Source organism: Leptopilina heterotoma, unplaced genomic scaffold, assembly GCF_015476425.1.
Source record: "Leptopilina heterotoma isolate Lh14 unplaced genomic scaffold, ASM1547642v1 Lhet_176, whole genome shotgun sequence".
Taxonomy (NCBI): Eukaryota; Metazoa; Arthropoda; class Insecta; order Hymenoptera; family Figitidae; genus Leptopilina; species Leptopilina heterotoma.
The window spans coordinates 535828-554344 of NW_025110892.1; the positions used below are offsets into that span (position 1 = coordinate 535828).

Genomic DNA, 18517 nt, shown 5'->3' on the forward strand with positions numbered 1-18517 from the left:
CTTGGGGGTCTTTGTGGTCGCTGTTTACGAATCCGATGTTGGTTTTTCAATATTCAAAATGGCGGATCCAATATGGCGGATGCTTTTTTTAAATCGATTCAATTTGTCTAAAAATCGTTACTCGGAGGTTTTTGGGGTCGCTGATTACAAATATGACGTCAGATTTTTAAGAATACAAAATGGCGTTGAAAATATGATAATAATTATAATTATAATTATTATTATTATAATAATTATTATGGTTTATACGTTAATTCTTAAATTGATTTTATATACGTTTTTAAATAAAGGTTATAAAATTTACTGAAGATTTTTATTGTCTTGTTTTGACAATTTCATTCATTTATACTTAATATTTTGATACTGAATAATTTAAAAAAGTAATAATTTTTTACAAATTGTGATTAATTTGTACACTTTAAAGTATGTTTAAATCTATCAATATATAATAAATTTTTTAACAAATTTAAAAAATATTATTGCTTTAACCCATTAAGTCCCATGAAGAAACCAGCCATTGTATTACAAAATTAACAATTGGATTCATAGGCAAATGGAAAAAAAAGATATACAATTGTCTTTTTGTTTTTAATTTCCAATTGTTTAACAACAATTGTTTAAACAAATTAATAAAAATTCAAAAATATTTGAAAATTGTTAACGCTAATCGATTCTACGTGGAGAAATAATAATGATTTGTATAAGTCATTTTTTACTCCAAGTCTTATTTTGTTTATAAAATTGTTATAAACAAATTAAGCTGGATAATGAGTGTTTCATCCCAAGCAACAGTTTTGAAAAGTTTTAAATTTTTATTAATTTGTTTAAACACTTGGAAATTAAATACATTTAATATGAATACCATTTTTTCCATTTGCCTATTAATCCAATTGTTAGTTTTACTTAAAATCCATTTGTTTATGCTTGGGATGAAACACCCTATTACCCAGCTTAATTTGTTAATAACAATTTTATAAACAAAATATGACTTGTAGAAAAAATGACCCATACAAATCATTCTTATTTCTCCACGTAGAATCGATTAGCGTTAACAATTTTCAAATATTTTTAAATTTTTATTTATTTGTTTAAACAATTGTTGATAAACAATTGGAAATTAAAAACAAAAAGACAGGTAAATCTTTTTTTTTCATTTGCCTATAAATCCAATTGTTAGTTTCACTTAAAATCCATTTGTTTATGATTGGGATGAAACACCCTTTACCCAGCTTAATTTGTTTATAACAATTTTGTCAACAAAATACGACTTGGAGAAAAAAATGACCTATACAAAACATTCTTATTTTTTCACGTAGAATCGATTGGCGCAAACAGTTTTCAAAAAATTTAAAATTTTTATTAATTTGTTTAAACAATTTTTGTTAAACAATTAGAAATTAAAAACAAAAAAACAGGTATATCTTTTTTTTCCATTTGCCTATGAATCTAATTGTTAGTTTTTTAATACAATGGCTGGTTTCTTCATGGGACTTAATGGGTTAAACAATTTTTTAACATCATCGTATTTTTCAATTTTTTACAATAATTCTGCATAGTGTAACGATTTTTAGCACAGATTGTAAGTCTTATTAGAGATTAAAATTTCGCGGTAAAAGTAAGCTTTTCATCTTTGCCGCGAGATGGCTTGAAGCTTTTTCACCTATAAGTGAGAACGATTCGTTTTTTAGGGTTTCGTGGCCCATGGCCGAAAGCCTTATAGTTTCACTTTGGCGTCCGTCCGTCCGTCCGTCTGTCCGTCGTAATTTGGGGCACTATAGATCCCAAATCAGTCAGTCAGTCAGTCAGTCTTAACCACAATGGTTTATGATAACCAAAACAGGATTCGTAAATGCCTGCTTCTATTTTTTCTCTATTAATGTTAATGTTAATTGGTGGAGAATCAATTTATAGAAATTATTGTACATTAATTAAACATCCATAGTTTTTCTTTTTAAATTTTTTTTTCTTTTTAAATGCCACGAAACCCTAGATGTAGGCGTTTTGCGCCTGCTTCTCTTCTAATTTTTATTATAAGAGCTTATAACATTTGTAAATTAATAATGTAAAAGATTTTGATATACTAAAAATATTAATTATACTTAAAAACCCCAAAAAAACCTCTCCGAGTAACAAGTTTCAAGTACATCTAATCAATTTTTCAGAAAAGCGCCTTACACATTATATCATTCATTAAAAATTTTGAAAAACTAATTACAGATTCGTAATCAGCGACCCCAAAAACCCCCGAGTAACGATTTTTAGCAAAATTAAATCAATTTAAAAAAAACATCCGCCATATTGGATCCGCCATTTTGAATATTGAAAAACCAACATTGGATTCGTAATCAGCGACTCCAAAAACCCTTAAGTATACAATATCATTAAAATCTATCAAAACGTTTGTCCACATTAACAATTTGTTGTAAACTTAATTATTTGTTAATATAAATTGTTTATAACATTCGAATATTTACATGCAAAATTTTTTTACAATGTACAGAGTACTCTAGGTGTGTTTCTAAAAAGTTTTTAGCACGTGCCATTCGATTATAGAGGCTGGAGATAACTTTTTCTTAAAAATTGATGCTTTTGTTAAACTTTGCAATAAAAAAATAAATATAAACAAATTAAAATTTAAAATTCGGCCTCAACAAATCTCTTCCAAATTTAATAATCTTTCATTGAAAACAAATGACAGTAAAATCGGTTAAAAAATGAAGGCTCTAGACTATTATGAACAGTAAATTGCAGTTTGGTCCCACTATGCGTAGTCGTGCATTGCTGCTGCAACTAGGCCTATTTTCTACAAAAACTTCAATATCTCCGGACCCAGTTGAGTCTCCATCAATTTTTTTTATGAAATTAAAGGTGAATTTATAAGGAATCCAAATATATTAATAACATTTTTCTTAGAGAAAAGTAAATAAACAAAAAATTGTTTAAAAAAATTTTTTTAATTTTTTTATTTAAAAACTAGCTGTCGGACCCGTCTTTGACGGGTTTTTGTTTCAGCTAATGCATTTGATAGGGTGTCTCTACGTACCAACCGGGAAATAGCCCGGGAATTAAATTTTACTGGGAAAAACTAATAATTAGTTACCATCAACTATTTCGTTAGGAAAATATTACTATAGTAATCAGTAGAGTCTAATTATAAATAATTGTGTCGCATCTAAACCCTACGTTACGATTGCTAAAACCTAAATAAAATCTATATGTTTAAGCTAAAAGTAGGGCTTAAATTTTGTCTTGGGGCTTTTTACATAAATATTACATCAATAAAAATTAAAGTAAAAAGCAGTTTTAAAAACAAATTAATATAATAAAACTTTTTTAATTTGGTAAGAAAATTCCCGGTTTTTCCTGGTCAAATTAAATTCCCGGTTATTTATCGGTTTCCCCGCGCAATTGGTAGACACTCTGTCAAATGTATTTTAGCAGAAACTAAAACCCATCAAAAACTGGTACTGGTATATAACATATAATTTACTTAAAAAGAGTATTTTCATAAAATAAGTCAATGTTTTTAGCCATCTGCAGATTTATTTATGGCTAAAACTTAAAATCAAGTAAATTTAAATTTGTTTAAAAAAATAAACCGGGTAAAATTTGGACAACGCCAGGAATTTTTTTAAACAAACATATATCACATGCTTAACTTTTGTCTTTACATTGCTCAAAATATCTTTAGAAGTTAAGTTTCAATTAAAGAATATTGGATGAATTGGATGAATAATTATGAATTGCATTATTTTGATGACAAAATCTTAATCAGAGACCCGAAAAATACTACTGAATTAAGCTTGATAGTAATTAATAACAATTATAATTTTTTCGATTTTTTAATATCGAAAATATTTTTATACTTACATTTTAGTCATGGGATATTTTTTGTGCAAAATTGTGCTAAAATGTGACTAAACATGTAATACTCAATTATACAGCCCGTGTAGAAATCACCATGCTATGCCTAAAATGATTATTGGCCCTAGCTTGGACTGGTCCTAACTTAGTACTAGCTAGGAGATCCAGACTTAGAAAAACTTAGAAAAATTGACTTAGAAAAATTTTTAGGAAAATAAAGTGTCAAAATTGATACATGAAAAACATGTAAAAATTGATAAATATTCTCAATTAATATTTATAAAATTAATTGATAATCATATTTGTTTAAACAATTTATTGTTTGACATAAATCAGAAAATTATACAAATACTATAAAATAAAGTTAATTTATTAATTTATTAATTCAGCAATTGTTTAAACAAATAATTGTTATTCACTAACTTTTTACACAATCAACCTAGAAACTAGCAGTTTTTTCTAATTTTGCAATAAGTAAATACTCAGATTAGTTAATTGCAAAATTTTAAAAGACTACAAGTGTCCAGACGCTTTATTGTCTTAAGAATTAATAAATAACAACAATTTTTTGTTTAAACAAATGCTGAATTGTTAAGATTATAAATTATCTTCATATTTCACTACTCAAGTGTAATAATCGCGAAGTTAGATAAAAAACTGCAAATTTTTAAGTAATTTGTTACAAAAGTTAATAAAACAGCAAAATTTATTTATTTATTTAAACAGATACAGACTGCAATATAATTATCATTAGTAAAATATATTTCTAATTTCGTTCGCTGATTTTAAGTTTCATTTAAGTTGGTGCTAAACACTTAGAGATATTGCAATTCGAATGTGGGCTGACCCACCCAGGTCCAACCCAGGACCTACCTGGGCTTCCTAGTTTCATTAGCAAAAATTTCTAAGTCCAAGTCCAAAAAATTTTTTGCAACAAAAAATTAATGCTTAAAATGATTTAGAATAATGAAAAACGTGTTTTTAACATAAATTTTTTTGACATTTTTTTAAAAAGTAGATCACCCGCTTAATTAATTAGGAAAAATTTCCAAGTCCAAAAGACAAATATTTTTTCTAGACCAAAAAATTAATGTTAAAAATGATTGAGAACAATGAAAAACCTGTTTTTAACGAAAATGTATAGATATTTTTTTTCTTGATATAATATAAAAATATTAATTTTTGAATTTTTATATTTAGATATTATTTTATTATTATTGTTGTTGTTAAACTATTTTTTTTATTTATTATCGTGTATTAGTGTCAATAATTACTATATTGAATCATCAAAAGCAAGTCCACAAGTCACTGACAATAAAAATCTTGATCTCAACTAGTTTCATTAGCATAGTGGTTAGGGCGTTAGTCTCGTAGTCCGTAGGTCGTAGGTTCGATTCCCGCGTGCGTTAGATTTTATTTACTTCTTAGGTTTGCGTTTATTCCGATTTTTCTGCATTGTATTCGTATAAGTATGCAATTTAATGATTATATAAAAAATAAAAAAATAATTAATTAATTTTTAAATTAATTAATTAATTTTAATTAATTTATTAATTTAATTTAATTTAATTTATTAATTAATTAATTTTTAAATAATTAATTAATTGTAAAATAATTTAATTAACAAATTTCTAATTTTTTTATAATTTTTAATGCATATATTAGAGGAATATTTAATAAATCTCTACATATACTAACATTAGTTATAAATTCGCTTTTGGTCATCATTTAATTGAAAAAAATAATAATTAATAGTAGTGTTACTAGGCGGGTACGGGCGCAATTACCGACCGATGTCGGTAATATAGATTCCTACACTATCATAATTAGTATACTTTCAACTGCGTTAGAAGGGGTGTTCTGTTTTACCGACCGAGTTTAGTTGCGGCGGCCACCGCTAGATGGCGCCACTTTATTTTTGCACGATTTCAAACCCCTTGGAGGGAGATTTGAATTTTTATTTTCAAACTTTCAACTGCGTTAGAAGGGGTGTTCTGTTTTACCGATCATTCGAATTACGGCTGCCTCCGATAGATGGCGCCACTTTATTTTTCTCAATTTTAAAACGCTTAGCGGGATATTCGAATTTTTATTTAATTTAAAGTCGCTTGGTAGGGGTATTTTGAATATCCCGCCAAAATTACCGACTGAACTTAGTTGCGGCTGCCTCCGATAGATGGCGCCACTTTATTTATGCTTAATTAAAAACCGCTTGGCGGTATATTTAAATTTTTTATTAATTAATTTTAAGTCGCTTGGTAGAGGTATTTCAAATATCCCGCTAAAATTACCGACTGAACTAAATGCGGCTGCCACCGGTAGATGGCTCCACTTTATTTTTGCACAATTCAAACCCATTTGGTGGCATGTTTGAATTTTATTTACTAAATTATCGTTGATTGGTAGGGTTATTTTGAGTTTCCCATGAAAATTGCATGTTGAATTTAGTTGTTGCTTCCACCAGCAGATTACGTCCCTTTTTTCTACAATTCATAATCCCTTTGTGGGATATTTGAATTTTTTAATTTCTTTAATGAAAAGTCTATTGGTTTAAGGATGATATTTTAAATATCCCGCCAAAATTACCAGTCAAATTCGGTTCCGCTGTGTACATGACGCTATTTAAATTTATTATACTCAATATTTTTATTATTAAGTTATGTGAGTTTTGAGATCAAGATATATTAGAAATAGACAAATACTTTTTTTTCTTTATTTCCATTATAAATAGACAAATACTTTTTTTCTTTATTTCCATTTTTTACTGTACTACCCAACCATGCATTTACATCACAATGACCAACCTCGTATAGTCGATCCTTGGTATCTCTCAATATTAAAGATGGCGTCAGTTTTTAAGTGACTACTCAGTGTGATATACTGCTTGCATTCAAATTTTAGTATAGTTAAAGAAAATAAATTTATTTAAAAAAAAACAAGAATCATGGATGAAATATTTTATAATGGAGAAGAATTCATCTATGGTAACGTAAGCTATGCTCCAGGTCCACCGGAGGAATCTATATATTGCATTTGTAATAATAGCGAGTGTCAAAAGTCTCATCCAGCTTTAGAAAATGATCCACGTTTTAATAAATTGGCAGTAAAAAGGTCGCGAGTTGAAAAGGACATACCATTATTATCATCATTAACAAAGGTAAATATTATACTGTTTGAAGAAATATATTTAGAAATCAAATTTGTAGGTTATGTTTTAAAATTAAATATAAACAAAGAATCAACTTTTAATATCAACAACTAGTTTTAATTTTAGTTTTTCCTTAAAATATAGTCATTCATTTTTCACAAATAGAGAACAAATTGATAAAAAAAATAACAAGTGATAATTGAATTGCTTCTTTCATAATCGTTGCAAATATGTCAAAAATTTTTTTGTTTTATAAATTTGACTTTTAATTATAATTCTTTATTTTTTCACAAATAGAAATCAAATTTGTAGGTTATGTTTTAAAATTGAATATAAACAAAGAATCAAGTTTTAATACCAACAACTAGTTTTAATTTTAGTTTTCCTTAAAATATATTCATTCATTTTTGACAAATAGAAAACAAATTGATAAAAAAAATAACAAATGTTAATTGACTTGCTTCTTACATAATCTTTGCAAATACGTAACATATTTTTATCAATTTGTTTTCGATTCGTGAAAAATGAATAACTATATTTACTTTTGTATATTATTATTTAATAATATTTTTTTATTCATTATTAAATTTACATAAATCTTTATTAAATTCTCTTTTTAAAGGAGCGACTTTTGAAAGAGCGAATTGCACATTTGGAGAAGGAGTTGAAGAAGAAAAGACTTGCTGGACAAAATCAAGAAGTTCACAAATCCAAAAGAAAGCGACCTTCCAGGTGGGATGTTCCAAAAGAAGATGAATATATTCCAAAATGTAAAATAGCCTGCTCAATTCCATTAACACAAAATTCCACTATACAAAAATTAAAACCAATACTCCCAATTCCATTAAAAATAACACAACCAACTCCTTCAACGTCACAAGAAAACCCAAAACAGTCAAACGAAAATATTTCAAATGTGTTATTTGGATATATTCCACCAAGGGTTCTCTCACCGATCCACTCACTGAATAACTCTCCGAATAACTCTCCGATTAACTCACCGATTTATTCACCGATTAACTCACCGATTTGTTCACTTTCGATTTATTCACCGATTCATTCAACATCATCGCAGTCAGAAAAAAAGCGAAAAAAAAATTCAGATTCAAGCTCATCAGATTCAAATTCAAGCTCATCGCAGTCAGCAAAAAAACGAAAAAAAAATTCAGATTCAAGCTCATCAGATTCAAATTCAAGCTCATCAGATTCAAGCCCATCAGATTCAGATTCAAACTCATCAAGTTCAGATTCGAACTCATCAAGTTCAGATTCAAACTCATCAAGTTCATCCTCAAGCGAGGATGATAGTGATAAAGAGAACAATGACCCACATGGACAAAAAGAGAAAATGGTGATAGATAAAAAAAAATAAAAAGCGTTCAGAAAACTTTTTTTGTCATAAAGTGAATATGTTCAATGACGATATGTCTTTAAAACTGTTTTTTTAGAAAGAAAATTTTGTTTTATTTTAAAAATGCATTGCGCATGAGTTGAATATATTCTTCTACTTATTTTCGTTATGAAGTGAATGTTTGTTTTTTTTGAACGCTCATTGTGTTTTTTCTTCAAAAAAAACTGAACATATGTCTCACTTAGAAAGCAAATTTTGTTTTATTTTAAAAATGCATTGCGCATGAGTTGACTATATTTTTCTACTTATTTTCATCATGAAGTGAATGTTTGTATTACTTATTTTGTTTTATTTTGAACGCTCATTGTGTTTTTTCTTCAAAAAAAAATAAACATATGTCTCACTTAGAAAGCAAATTTTGTTTTATTTTAAAAATGCATTGCGCATGAGTTGAATATATTTTTCTACTTATTTTCGTTATGAAGTGAATGTTTGTATTACTTATTTTGTTTTATTTTGAACGCTCATTGTGTTTTTTCTTCAAAAAAAAATAAACATATGTCTCACTTAGAAAGCAAATTTTGTTTTATTTTAAAAATGCATTGCGCATGAGTTGAATATATTTTTCTACTTATTTTCGTTATGAAGTGAATGTTTGTATTACTTATTTTGTTTTATTTTGAACGCTCATTGTGTTTTTTCTTCAAAAACTGAACATATGTCTCACTTAGAAAGCAAATTTTTGTTTTATTTTAAAAATGCATTGCGCATGAGTTGACTATATTTTTCTACTTATTTTCATCATGAAGTGAATGTTTGTATTACTTATTTTGTTTTATTTTGAACGCTCATTGTGTTTTTTCTTCCAAAAAACTGAACATATGTCTCACTTAGAAAGCAAATTTTTGTTTTATTTTAAAAATGCATTGCGCATGAGTTGAATATATTTTTCCACTTATTTGTTACTAGTTTTTAAGAAACAGTCATAATTTTATTATATAAACACAGTTGTTTTTTTAAAATAAAAATTTATCTTATTTGCCATATTTCATTAACCAGCCTTAGATATGTCGTTTTTTCAAAACTTTACAAAACTTCCACATGTTAGAGTAAAATACATAATTATTTTTCGATTTTATAGTATAATTTAATTTTAAATAATTTATTTTTTAATTATTTTAAACATTTTTTTTTTTAAAAGAAATTTTGGAAATTTTATTTTCTATAGTAAAACAAATAAGAAGTATTTGAATATTTCTTGAAAATTAATTCTCATACATTAATTAATTCTAACAAAATTAATAAAGAATAATATTTAATAAAATATAGCTAAAACAAGATATTTAACAAAATTCAAATGTGGTGCAATAGGTGAATTGTACGGCACTGTGCAGAGGTGAAATGGAGTGTTACATAGAGGGGGTCGAGTTGCGTAGTGAGAGACCGGCCAGACTGTATAAAAGAAGACGCGCTACACATACGAATCATTCTTTTTTTGTTCCAGCAGCATAAGGTACAAGCAGCAGACAATTGGATGCGTTGCTTCTTTCAGCTCTACTTTATTTTTTCAACGCATTTATCTTTTTTTCAGATCTTCTTCACTTATTTAATTTACAAATATTAAAAAAAACATGGACAACATCTATGAATCCGATGATGAGATTGAGATATACGGAAGTCAAGGATCAACCATAATCATTGACAGCGAAGATGATGATGATTTATTCAATGGAATAATATATAATAAGGTCGACGTTTACATGCCATTGACTGATGACTTTTTCTTCGATTACGATTTCGATGGTATTAGAGATGATGATGAGAGTTATGAAAGTGAGGAGAGTGCTGAAAGTGCGGAGAGTGGCGAGAGTGCCGAGAGCGCAAAAAATGAAGATGTTGATGACGATGTTTTAATCATTGACTTTAGCGATGAAGAGGTTAATTAAAATATTTATTTTAATTATCTTTTTTTTATTTTTACAATTAATTAAAACTTCAACTTTAAATTATATTTCCATAGATATCGGAACTTTTAGCATCTGTGTCAAATGTAAATGAGATTTTTGATGACATAGATTGGACAACACCCACTGCACCACCACCGCCACCATCCTCACCAACGAACTCATCGGCTTAATGCATAAAAAATTACTACTACACAAATATTTCTACATAAATATTTGGTAGAAATAAAATTGTTTCATATAAAGGTAACCAACTTTCTCACATGAAAATTAATACCTTTCATTTAAAAATGATTATAATGTTTAAATACTGGGTGTGGTAAACCCAATTATGAGTGTGCGCATAAGTATTTATAAAATTATGCGTGCGCATATGAAGAGTGGGGAAAAAGAATGAAAGAGGATGGGGTTGTATAGTGATATATGGCGGTGTAAAGAAGAGAAGCTCATTTCTGTTTCAGCGCTTCAAGTTAACCTACAACATTAAGCAGTAAGTTTTATTCTTTCTGTTTCAGTTTTACTCTTTCTGTTTCAGTTTTATTCGTTCTGTTTCAGTTTTATTCGTTATGTTTCAGTTTTATTCTTTCTGTTTCAGTTTTATTCTTTCTGTTTCAGTTTTATTCTTTCTGTTTCTTCTTTTTTTCTGTTACAGGATTTTTTTATTTTTGTTTCAGTTTCTTCTTTTTTTTCTGTTACAGGATTTTTTAATTTTTTGTTTCAGTTTCTTTTTTTTCTGTTACAGGCTTTTTATTTATTTTGTTTCAGTTTCTTATTTTTTTTCTGTTACAGGCTTTTTATTTATTTTGTTTCAGTTTCTTCTTTTTTTCTGTTGCAGGCTCTTTCAAAAATGGACCTCACCAAGGTGAATGCAGTTGGACGATTGGAGGGTTTCCTGCCAACCAAACCATTATCAGAATTGGATGTGAATAGCCAATACTTTATCACCAAAATAAAGAAAATTCAGACAAAATATGGACCCAGGATCATCGTTGAACTAGAGACTAGACGCTGACTTTATATCTTATCTTCCAACGAGATTCATTAAATATTTCGAAGAAGAAGCTGAAACTTTCAAAATGATGCAGGAAGCTGCCTCTTTAAAGCAGCTACAATTGAAATACCAAGGAGGAACCTACAACGTTGTTGAATTTAAATTTTTAAAGTGAAAAAAATACATTTAAAAATGAAAAGATTTGTTAAAACAAATGTATTTTCTTAAAAGAAAAATAAATAAAATTGTTATTTGTTAATTGGTTTTAAAACTTTTTTTTTTGTTATTAATCCCTATTTAAGTAGAATAAGTTTTATTTTATTGAATTTAAAAAATTTTTAAATAAAATAATTGTAAATTAAAGTATATTTAAAGGTTAGGTTTTTTTTAAATTAAGATACAGTATTTCGATTCAAATTATTACTATAGTTTATTTTCAGAAACTTATTATAATATTTACAAAAAATCTTCACAATTTTCATAAAACGATTTTAAAGTAGAATCAACTTCGTCTACTCCTTTAAGGACAGCAATTACATATTGGTTTAAAGGGTTTAAAAACCATTCTCGAAGAAGTTTAACATTTTTTGCAGCACAATTTTCTTTATGTAGAGTATGATGTTTACATGTTGTTGTTCACAATTTCGTTTCGAGTTTTTTTAACGATGGACAGTCCAAATCTTCTAAATTAACTACATTTAATACATATGACTCTAGCCATGTCTTTTTTTCTAATCCTTTAACGTAGATGGCTTTAGAACCCAGCAATATTCCTTGTATAATAGAACGAAGTTCATCGTATGGGATGTCTCCAGCAGTCCAATTAATTCCATGATAATTATGTGTCAACCAAAGGTTTTCACTTTTATAACGATCAGGCAGCGAATTCCATGCACAAGGAGGTTTAAACAGACAAACGAGTGGCTGAGCATCCGATTGGAGAGGAAGGATTGCCAACTCTTTGAAAACAAATTCGTTGTGTGATCTTTTAAAGCCTTGAACATCTACGATGAACTCCATCCTGAAACAGAAATAAGTTTCTCTTCGAAAACATCGGTTTTTATACCGATCACCACTCCCCACTACATTATCCCCACTACAAAAGTTTCTTTACAACGCCGCTAATTGGTTTATATTGTATGACGCGATCATGAATTATTAAGTCTCAGCTGGCATGTTATTTCCTGCTTCAAATTCTAACCTTTCATCGACTGAGGCTTGTTTTAAAAATTCATTTTGCTTTGAACAATCAATTACAATTAGACGAAATAGACTTTTGAAAATGTCCTTTGTTAAAATAGGTTTTGAATCTTTTCCATAATAGGATGATTGAAAATTAGCATACATTTCATAAAGTAGAGAGTATTGATTTTGATCAAAGTTTAGGTTTAAATTACCATACGGATAATATTGTGAATTTAAAAAGAGTTTAACATTTGTAATATTACAATGGTCAAAATGACAGGCATGTTTTTTTAGTTTATCTTTTCTTGCTGTTTGAAATCCAACAATAACGTAGCGTGGTTTTTCCAATTGCGTTGAAGTTTTAATTTGCCACAAAACTTTTAAGCTGGCAGGAAGTAAAGGATATTCATATATTTCCCATGATCGAAAACTCATTGAAATTAATGGATCTTTTTCAATAAATTTTAATAGTTTTATTTTATTATTATCGGCAGGTAATACGTATGGAACCATCCATTCAAGTTTATTGATAAAAATTTTGAATTCTTCATCACCGCCTTGTCCTGTTTGAATTATAGCATTCATATCAGAACGTGCTCTTGTTAAAATAAGTTCATGTTTAGCATTCATAATAATTTTGCTTCCTCATAAAGGAAGCCTTATAGTGATGTCGATTTCCGAATTTTTTAGAACCAATTATTTTTACAAATTTTCAAGTGTAGTATATATAATTCGTCGAGAGGAAAAAATGTCCGGATGTATGTGTGTATGTATGTGTGTGTGTGTGTCTATGTCACCGATTCTTGTGGACAAATTTTCTCTTACACGTCTTGACGGATTTTGATAAAATTTTGTAGGTGTATTACGGTCACGAATACCAAAAATCAGACAAAAGGATTTTCGAAAATATCTAAAAAAAATTTTTCAACAATTTTTTAATTTTTGAAAAAATAATTTTTGGATTTTTTGAAGTAACTTTTTTCTATATTGAAATTTTTATTAATTCTTGTCAAAATTGCATTCCTGACATAAAAACGAATCGATTCATGTATATAAAGTATATATTTTATCAAAATTTATAGAATTAATAAATATTTTAAATTTTCACAAAAAATTGAAATTTTGTATTTTTTGACATTTTATCTTAACACTTTAGAATAATTATTCTAAAATAAAAAATTAAACAATTGGTATATATTATATTGAGGAAGCTTAATGATCATGAAATGAACAACTTGTTTTTATAATCTTCAGCAAAACCAAAAATCATGCTAAGTGGTATTGTGACATCAAAATAGCCATTTTCCAATACAAGTCTTGCATCAGCTGTCATTCTTGAATATCCAGCATTTTCAATAAAGTTTAGCTGAGTAGGTGTTTGTGAGACATAATTTTTTATAATTGTAGTATGTCCAACGTATTTGCATCGATCTATTTCAATTCCATTTAATTCATAGCGAATTTCGTCAAACAAAAAACATACAGCATTATTGCTTAAATGTACATTTTCTGTAAGAGTAATTCCATCATTTTTAGCTAATCTACCAAAAATGTGTAATGAACTTTTACTCGGTAAAATGCATAAATCTTGATGTTGTACTGCAATTCGAATTTCATCACTATTATTGAAAGATGAAGATGCATATGGTTGATGAGCATGAATTTCATAATGAGCTATGGACTCATCAAAATTTACTGCTGCTGGAATGTTGAGAAGTTCGTCCATTTTTATTGCAACAGCACCCAAAAAATATATACATTAATTGTCCTGTTGCCGTTTTCCTTGAGGAAAACTAATAACTCTTAGTAACTCTTAATAATCTATAAAAATCTATTATCTATTATTATTATTATTATTATTATTATTATTTTTTTTTATTATTTATCTATTAATATCTATTATATTATATTATTAATAATCTATCTTTTATAACTCTTTATAACTCTTAGTCCTAGTTCTTGAAGAAAGCGACGATTCTGAGATGTTAACACCTTGTGAGATTCTTTTAGACTGATCTGACTCTTGCATGTTGGCTGACTTTTATAGTTTCCACCAACAACAGCTTTTTGATTATAAACAATTCCCATTACAATGACTTTATATGCAATCGAATCGTTATAGTTTCTCCTCTAAAATTTATTAAATCACTGTCCTGATCAACAATTCGCAGCTGTATATTATGTATTGTCTTTGTGGCAATCGGAAGATAAATGACGTGTGCAGGCACTTCCATAATCTTATATCCTGGTGGAACTCTAGGAAAAAATTCATGGATAGTGTGGACTTTTTGGTTATTTATGTAAGCTCCAGATGTAATATTACACTCAATTCTAAATAAATTGACCTTTAAAATAGCTACAGGTAAATCAGAAGTATGTGCTCTGTGAGGTGCTAGATGCTGCGATGTAAATCCTAATAATTTGCCAATCGAGTCAATAGGTTTAAAATTAATTGGTAAATTTGATTTAACTACACTGCGCAACGTATTGTTATTTGGTTTTATACTAATGACAGTTCCAATTTCTATAGAATTTTGTATATAGGATTCAATGTCTTTAATTTTATAACTTCCAGTTGGAATATCAATTACTTGATTTCCAACGTAAAACTTGTTATTTCCTTTATCAATATTGGGAATTGAATTAAAAGTCAACAATTCAACAAGACCAAGTACATAACTTCTATTTGAATCTAGTTTTATTGGAGGGAAATATTCAGCTTCAAGAACTGAAGAATTTCCCGTTAACGTTAAAGTAAATGAATCACTCATCTTGCTATCAGATTTTATACTGAAAGCTTACAATAGTAACACACTTTTATATAGGTTAAAGTTGATTACATAAAAATTTAAGACACAAGTGTCCACACACATATGTATCATAATTTTGATGTATTTCATGATTATATTTTATTAAGCTACCATCTGTTGGTGTAGCAAGGTTGCCGAAACTGTCAAAATACATGGTTTCATTATTACATTTTTTATATGATACCTAATGTGTTCCTGAACCTTCTTTATTATCAAGATTAATTATTCCTGATTCATATAGATGAGGAACGCTGATAGGTAGTTCATTTCGCAAAAAAACACCACGAAAACGAGGTATTTTGACAGCTTTAGCATATCTTATCAGATCAAAATCAGTTAATGGACGGTGAGGTAGCTTCACTGCAAGTTTTTTTTCTTTCTTGTTGTTCGCTTCTTCTTTCTTGATGCTCGTTTTTTAATTCCTTTTCCTTTAATGTAGGGTTTCAAGTGGAGACCAAGTTCTTGTCGATAAGGTTTAAGGTGTAATCCTTTTCCAAGCGATATAGCTTCCATTGCTTTATTGTGACGATGAGCTTCTGAAAGCTGTTTACTAGCTGTTTTAGCCTTATTAACAGCCCTTGATATTCCTGAAGCTCCTCCAGCAAGAGCACCTAAAGCACTAAGTCCAGCAAAAATTAGAACTAGCGGTAATATTCCACCTACTTTTGTAGGTACAGGAAGAATTCTAGGTGATAAAACTTTGGATTTACCACCAACATTTTTTATTGCTTTTCGTGCACCAATCATAGCTGCTCGAATTGTTTCTTCAGCATTATTACTAGGAATCATGCTTTTTCGCGCAGCGTCAACAATTTTCCTTAATGCTATCCGTTTCTTCTTACACATTGTTTTCCTTTTTTTCTTTCTTACAGATGACTTTCTTTTTCTTCTTCTTTTCATCCCCATACCTAATTTTGATTTAGTTTTCATGGTTCCAGAAATAGCTAAAGCAGCTGCTCTTTCACCTAAACTAGAATCACTAGCTTTAACACGTTGCCAAGCTTTCTTAGCTAATACTTTATCTGCCTCGTTTCTAGCTTGAATATTTTCACGATTTTGTGAATATGCAATATAGTGTTGTTTACAAGCAGCGTCTAACGGATTAATTCCTTGATCGCCACGAGACAAACGCTTTGCCAACTTTGTACCAGAGCCACAAAATTGGTAACCTGGCAAATGTAACTCGAACGGTAAACTATTGATAATACGATTAATTAAACCTTTTCCTTGACAGCGACCTTTTTTCACATCCTTATGCAGAATCATTCTTCACTCTACAAAGGTTGGTGTGAGACTGACGAAACGAATATAAAAGCTTGGTATTTATAGCTTTTATAGCTTTTATGGCAGTTACTGTCAAGATGCAGTTCACGGAACAACCTGTCGCACTGCCAATCTCTAGTATAGATGTTGAAACTAATGAAAAAAAGATTAAACGTCACGGTAGTCTGTTTTCAGACAGCATTCGAGCAGTTTTCTGTAGCCCCTCAAATTGTGGTAAAACAAATGCTCTTCTTTCCCTAATAATAAATCCAAATGGTCTAAGTTTTGAAAATATTTACCACTACTCTAAATCTCTACAACAACCGAAATATAAATTTTTAGAAAATGTAATAAAAAATGTAGATGGTGTTGAGTATTTCCCATTCAGTGAACATGAAGAAGTAGTATCTCCAAAAGATGCTAAAGCAAATTCAATTTTTGTTTTTTAAACATTGCTTGTGAAAAGCAAGATAATGTTAGAGCTTTCTTTTGTATGGGTAGACATGTAAACGTTGACAGTTTTTATTTATGTCAAACGTATGCTCGTATTTCTAAACATCTAGTTCGAGATAATGTTAATTTATTGGTTTTATTTAGCCAAGATGAAAAGAATCTAAAACATGTATATGAAGATCATGTTAATACAGATATGAGTTATACTCAATTCCGCGATTTATGTTCAGAATGTTGGAAATCTGATAAATATGGTTTTGTTGTTACTGATAAAGACCGTAATTTTAATGAGGGAAGATATAGAAGAGGATTTGATTGTTTTATTACACTATAAATACTAGAAGTTTACTGAATTTTTAATTAGTATAGTTTATCTTGTTACAAAGAAAACATGTATCGAAAAGAGCAAGAAACACTTCGTCAAATAGCAAAAGCAAGTGATGCTATTAGGAGAAAACATCGTTTACTCAAAATGGGTAAAGAGGCTGCAGAAACAGTATTAAAAGAAACTCTCCAACCAATAGTAGCACCTCTTGAAAAGTTGGTTAAAGTAACTGACATACCTTTCAAAAATATTAAAAAAGAAAAAGTTAAAAAGGAGGAAAATGATTTTTCTTTCTCAACTGCTGTTGATGAGGAGGAGGAATTTGATAAGACACTACTTAATGACACTCTACTTGATAAAAGCAACAACAACTTTGAAGACGAAGAACTTAATTATGGAAATTTGACAAATAAATTTATTCAATTATTGAATAAAAACAGAAAAAAATATTTAGACATGGTTTATGGAGTACGTAAGCTTCCAAATGGTTCTTTTATAATTGGTGATACACCAGTTGATTTAGAAGGTTCACATATTCAACTTGCTGGAAAGAAAAAATATTTAAAAACTGCTGGGTTGCTTGAACTTTTATTTAGACAAGAACCCAATCATGCGTTAATAAGTTCAGATGATTTGGAAAATTATAAAGAAATTCTTGTAACTACAAATGCACACCGAAAAAATTATAGTACCAGTGAATCTGTCAACATAAACAGGAGTTCTAAATGCATTGATATCATTGCAAAACTTTTTAAGAGTACACCAAAAAAGGGTAGTGGTGTTATAAAGAGTAAGAAGAAGCTTGGAAATAAATTACCTCAATTTATGATTGCAAAGAAACAATTTAACCCAGACTACATTTATTGGGATGATCCCAATGAACTAGTTGACCGATTACGTCTGCTAGTAGCATCGCAGCAAGCTGGAAATCCGAGCCACAATAATGAAATTATGTCAATTATTGAAGAACTACGTGAAGCTCGCATTATATATTAGAAGAGTACAAGCAAATAAAGCTTAGTATTAAAATGAGCATTGATGTGTTTGGACATCCTTTGTCACGACCTACTGCAAGTCGTGGACAACCTGGACCTTCTGGAATTGGTTTTAAAATTACTTCAAGTGGACAATACGATATTGATAACAAAAGACTTTGCAACGTG

The 18517-nt window shown here is 28.8% G+C and overlaps 2 protein-coding genes across 5 annotated transcripts; both read left to right on the forward strand.

Annotated features, from left to right (window-relative positions):
- The first annotated feature begins 6808 nt into the window (after positions 1-6808).
- On the forward strand, positions 6809-9987 carry LOC122499788 (nucleolin 1-like). The gene is made up of 3 exons (XM_043608298.1): positions 6809-7021; positions 7635-8363; positions 9955-9987. Exons 1-3 carry the CDS (start codon positions 6809-6811, stop codon positions 9985-9987), a joined length of 975 nt encoding a protein of 324 aa, XP_043464233.1.
- On the forward strand, positions 9691-11465 carry LOC122499784. Of its 4 annotated transcripts, XR_006301380.1 has the most exons (4): positions 9691-9876; positions 9955-10300; positions 10384-10573; positions 11163-11465. XR_006301380.1 is itself a non-coding variant. In XM_043608295.1 (2 exons), the coding sequence occupies exons 1-2, from the start codon at positions 9995-9997 to the stop codon at positions 10498-10500; spliced, it is 423 nt and encodes a 140-aa protein (XP_043464230.1). In that variant the 5' UTR covers positions 9691-9994; the 3' UTR covers positions 10501-10856. The 4 variants fall into 4 exon arrangements, 1 of the variants encoding a protein (XP_043464230.1); XR_006301379.1 differs by having other exon boundaries at positions 9691-10300; positions 10384-10817; XR_006301378.1 differs by having other exon boundaries at positions 9691-10300.
- Positions 11466-18517: the final 7052 nt, after the last annotated feature.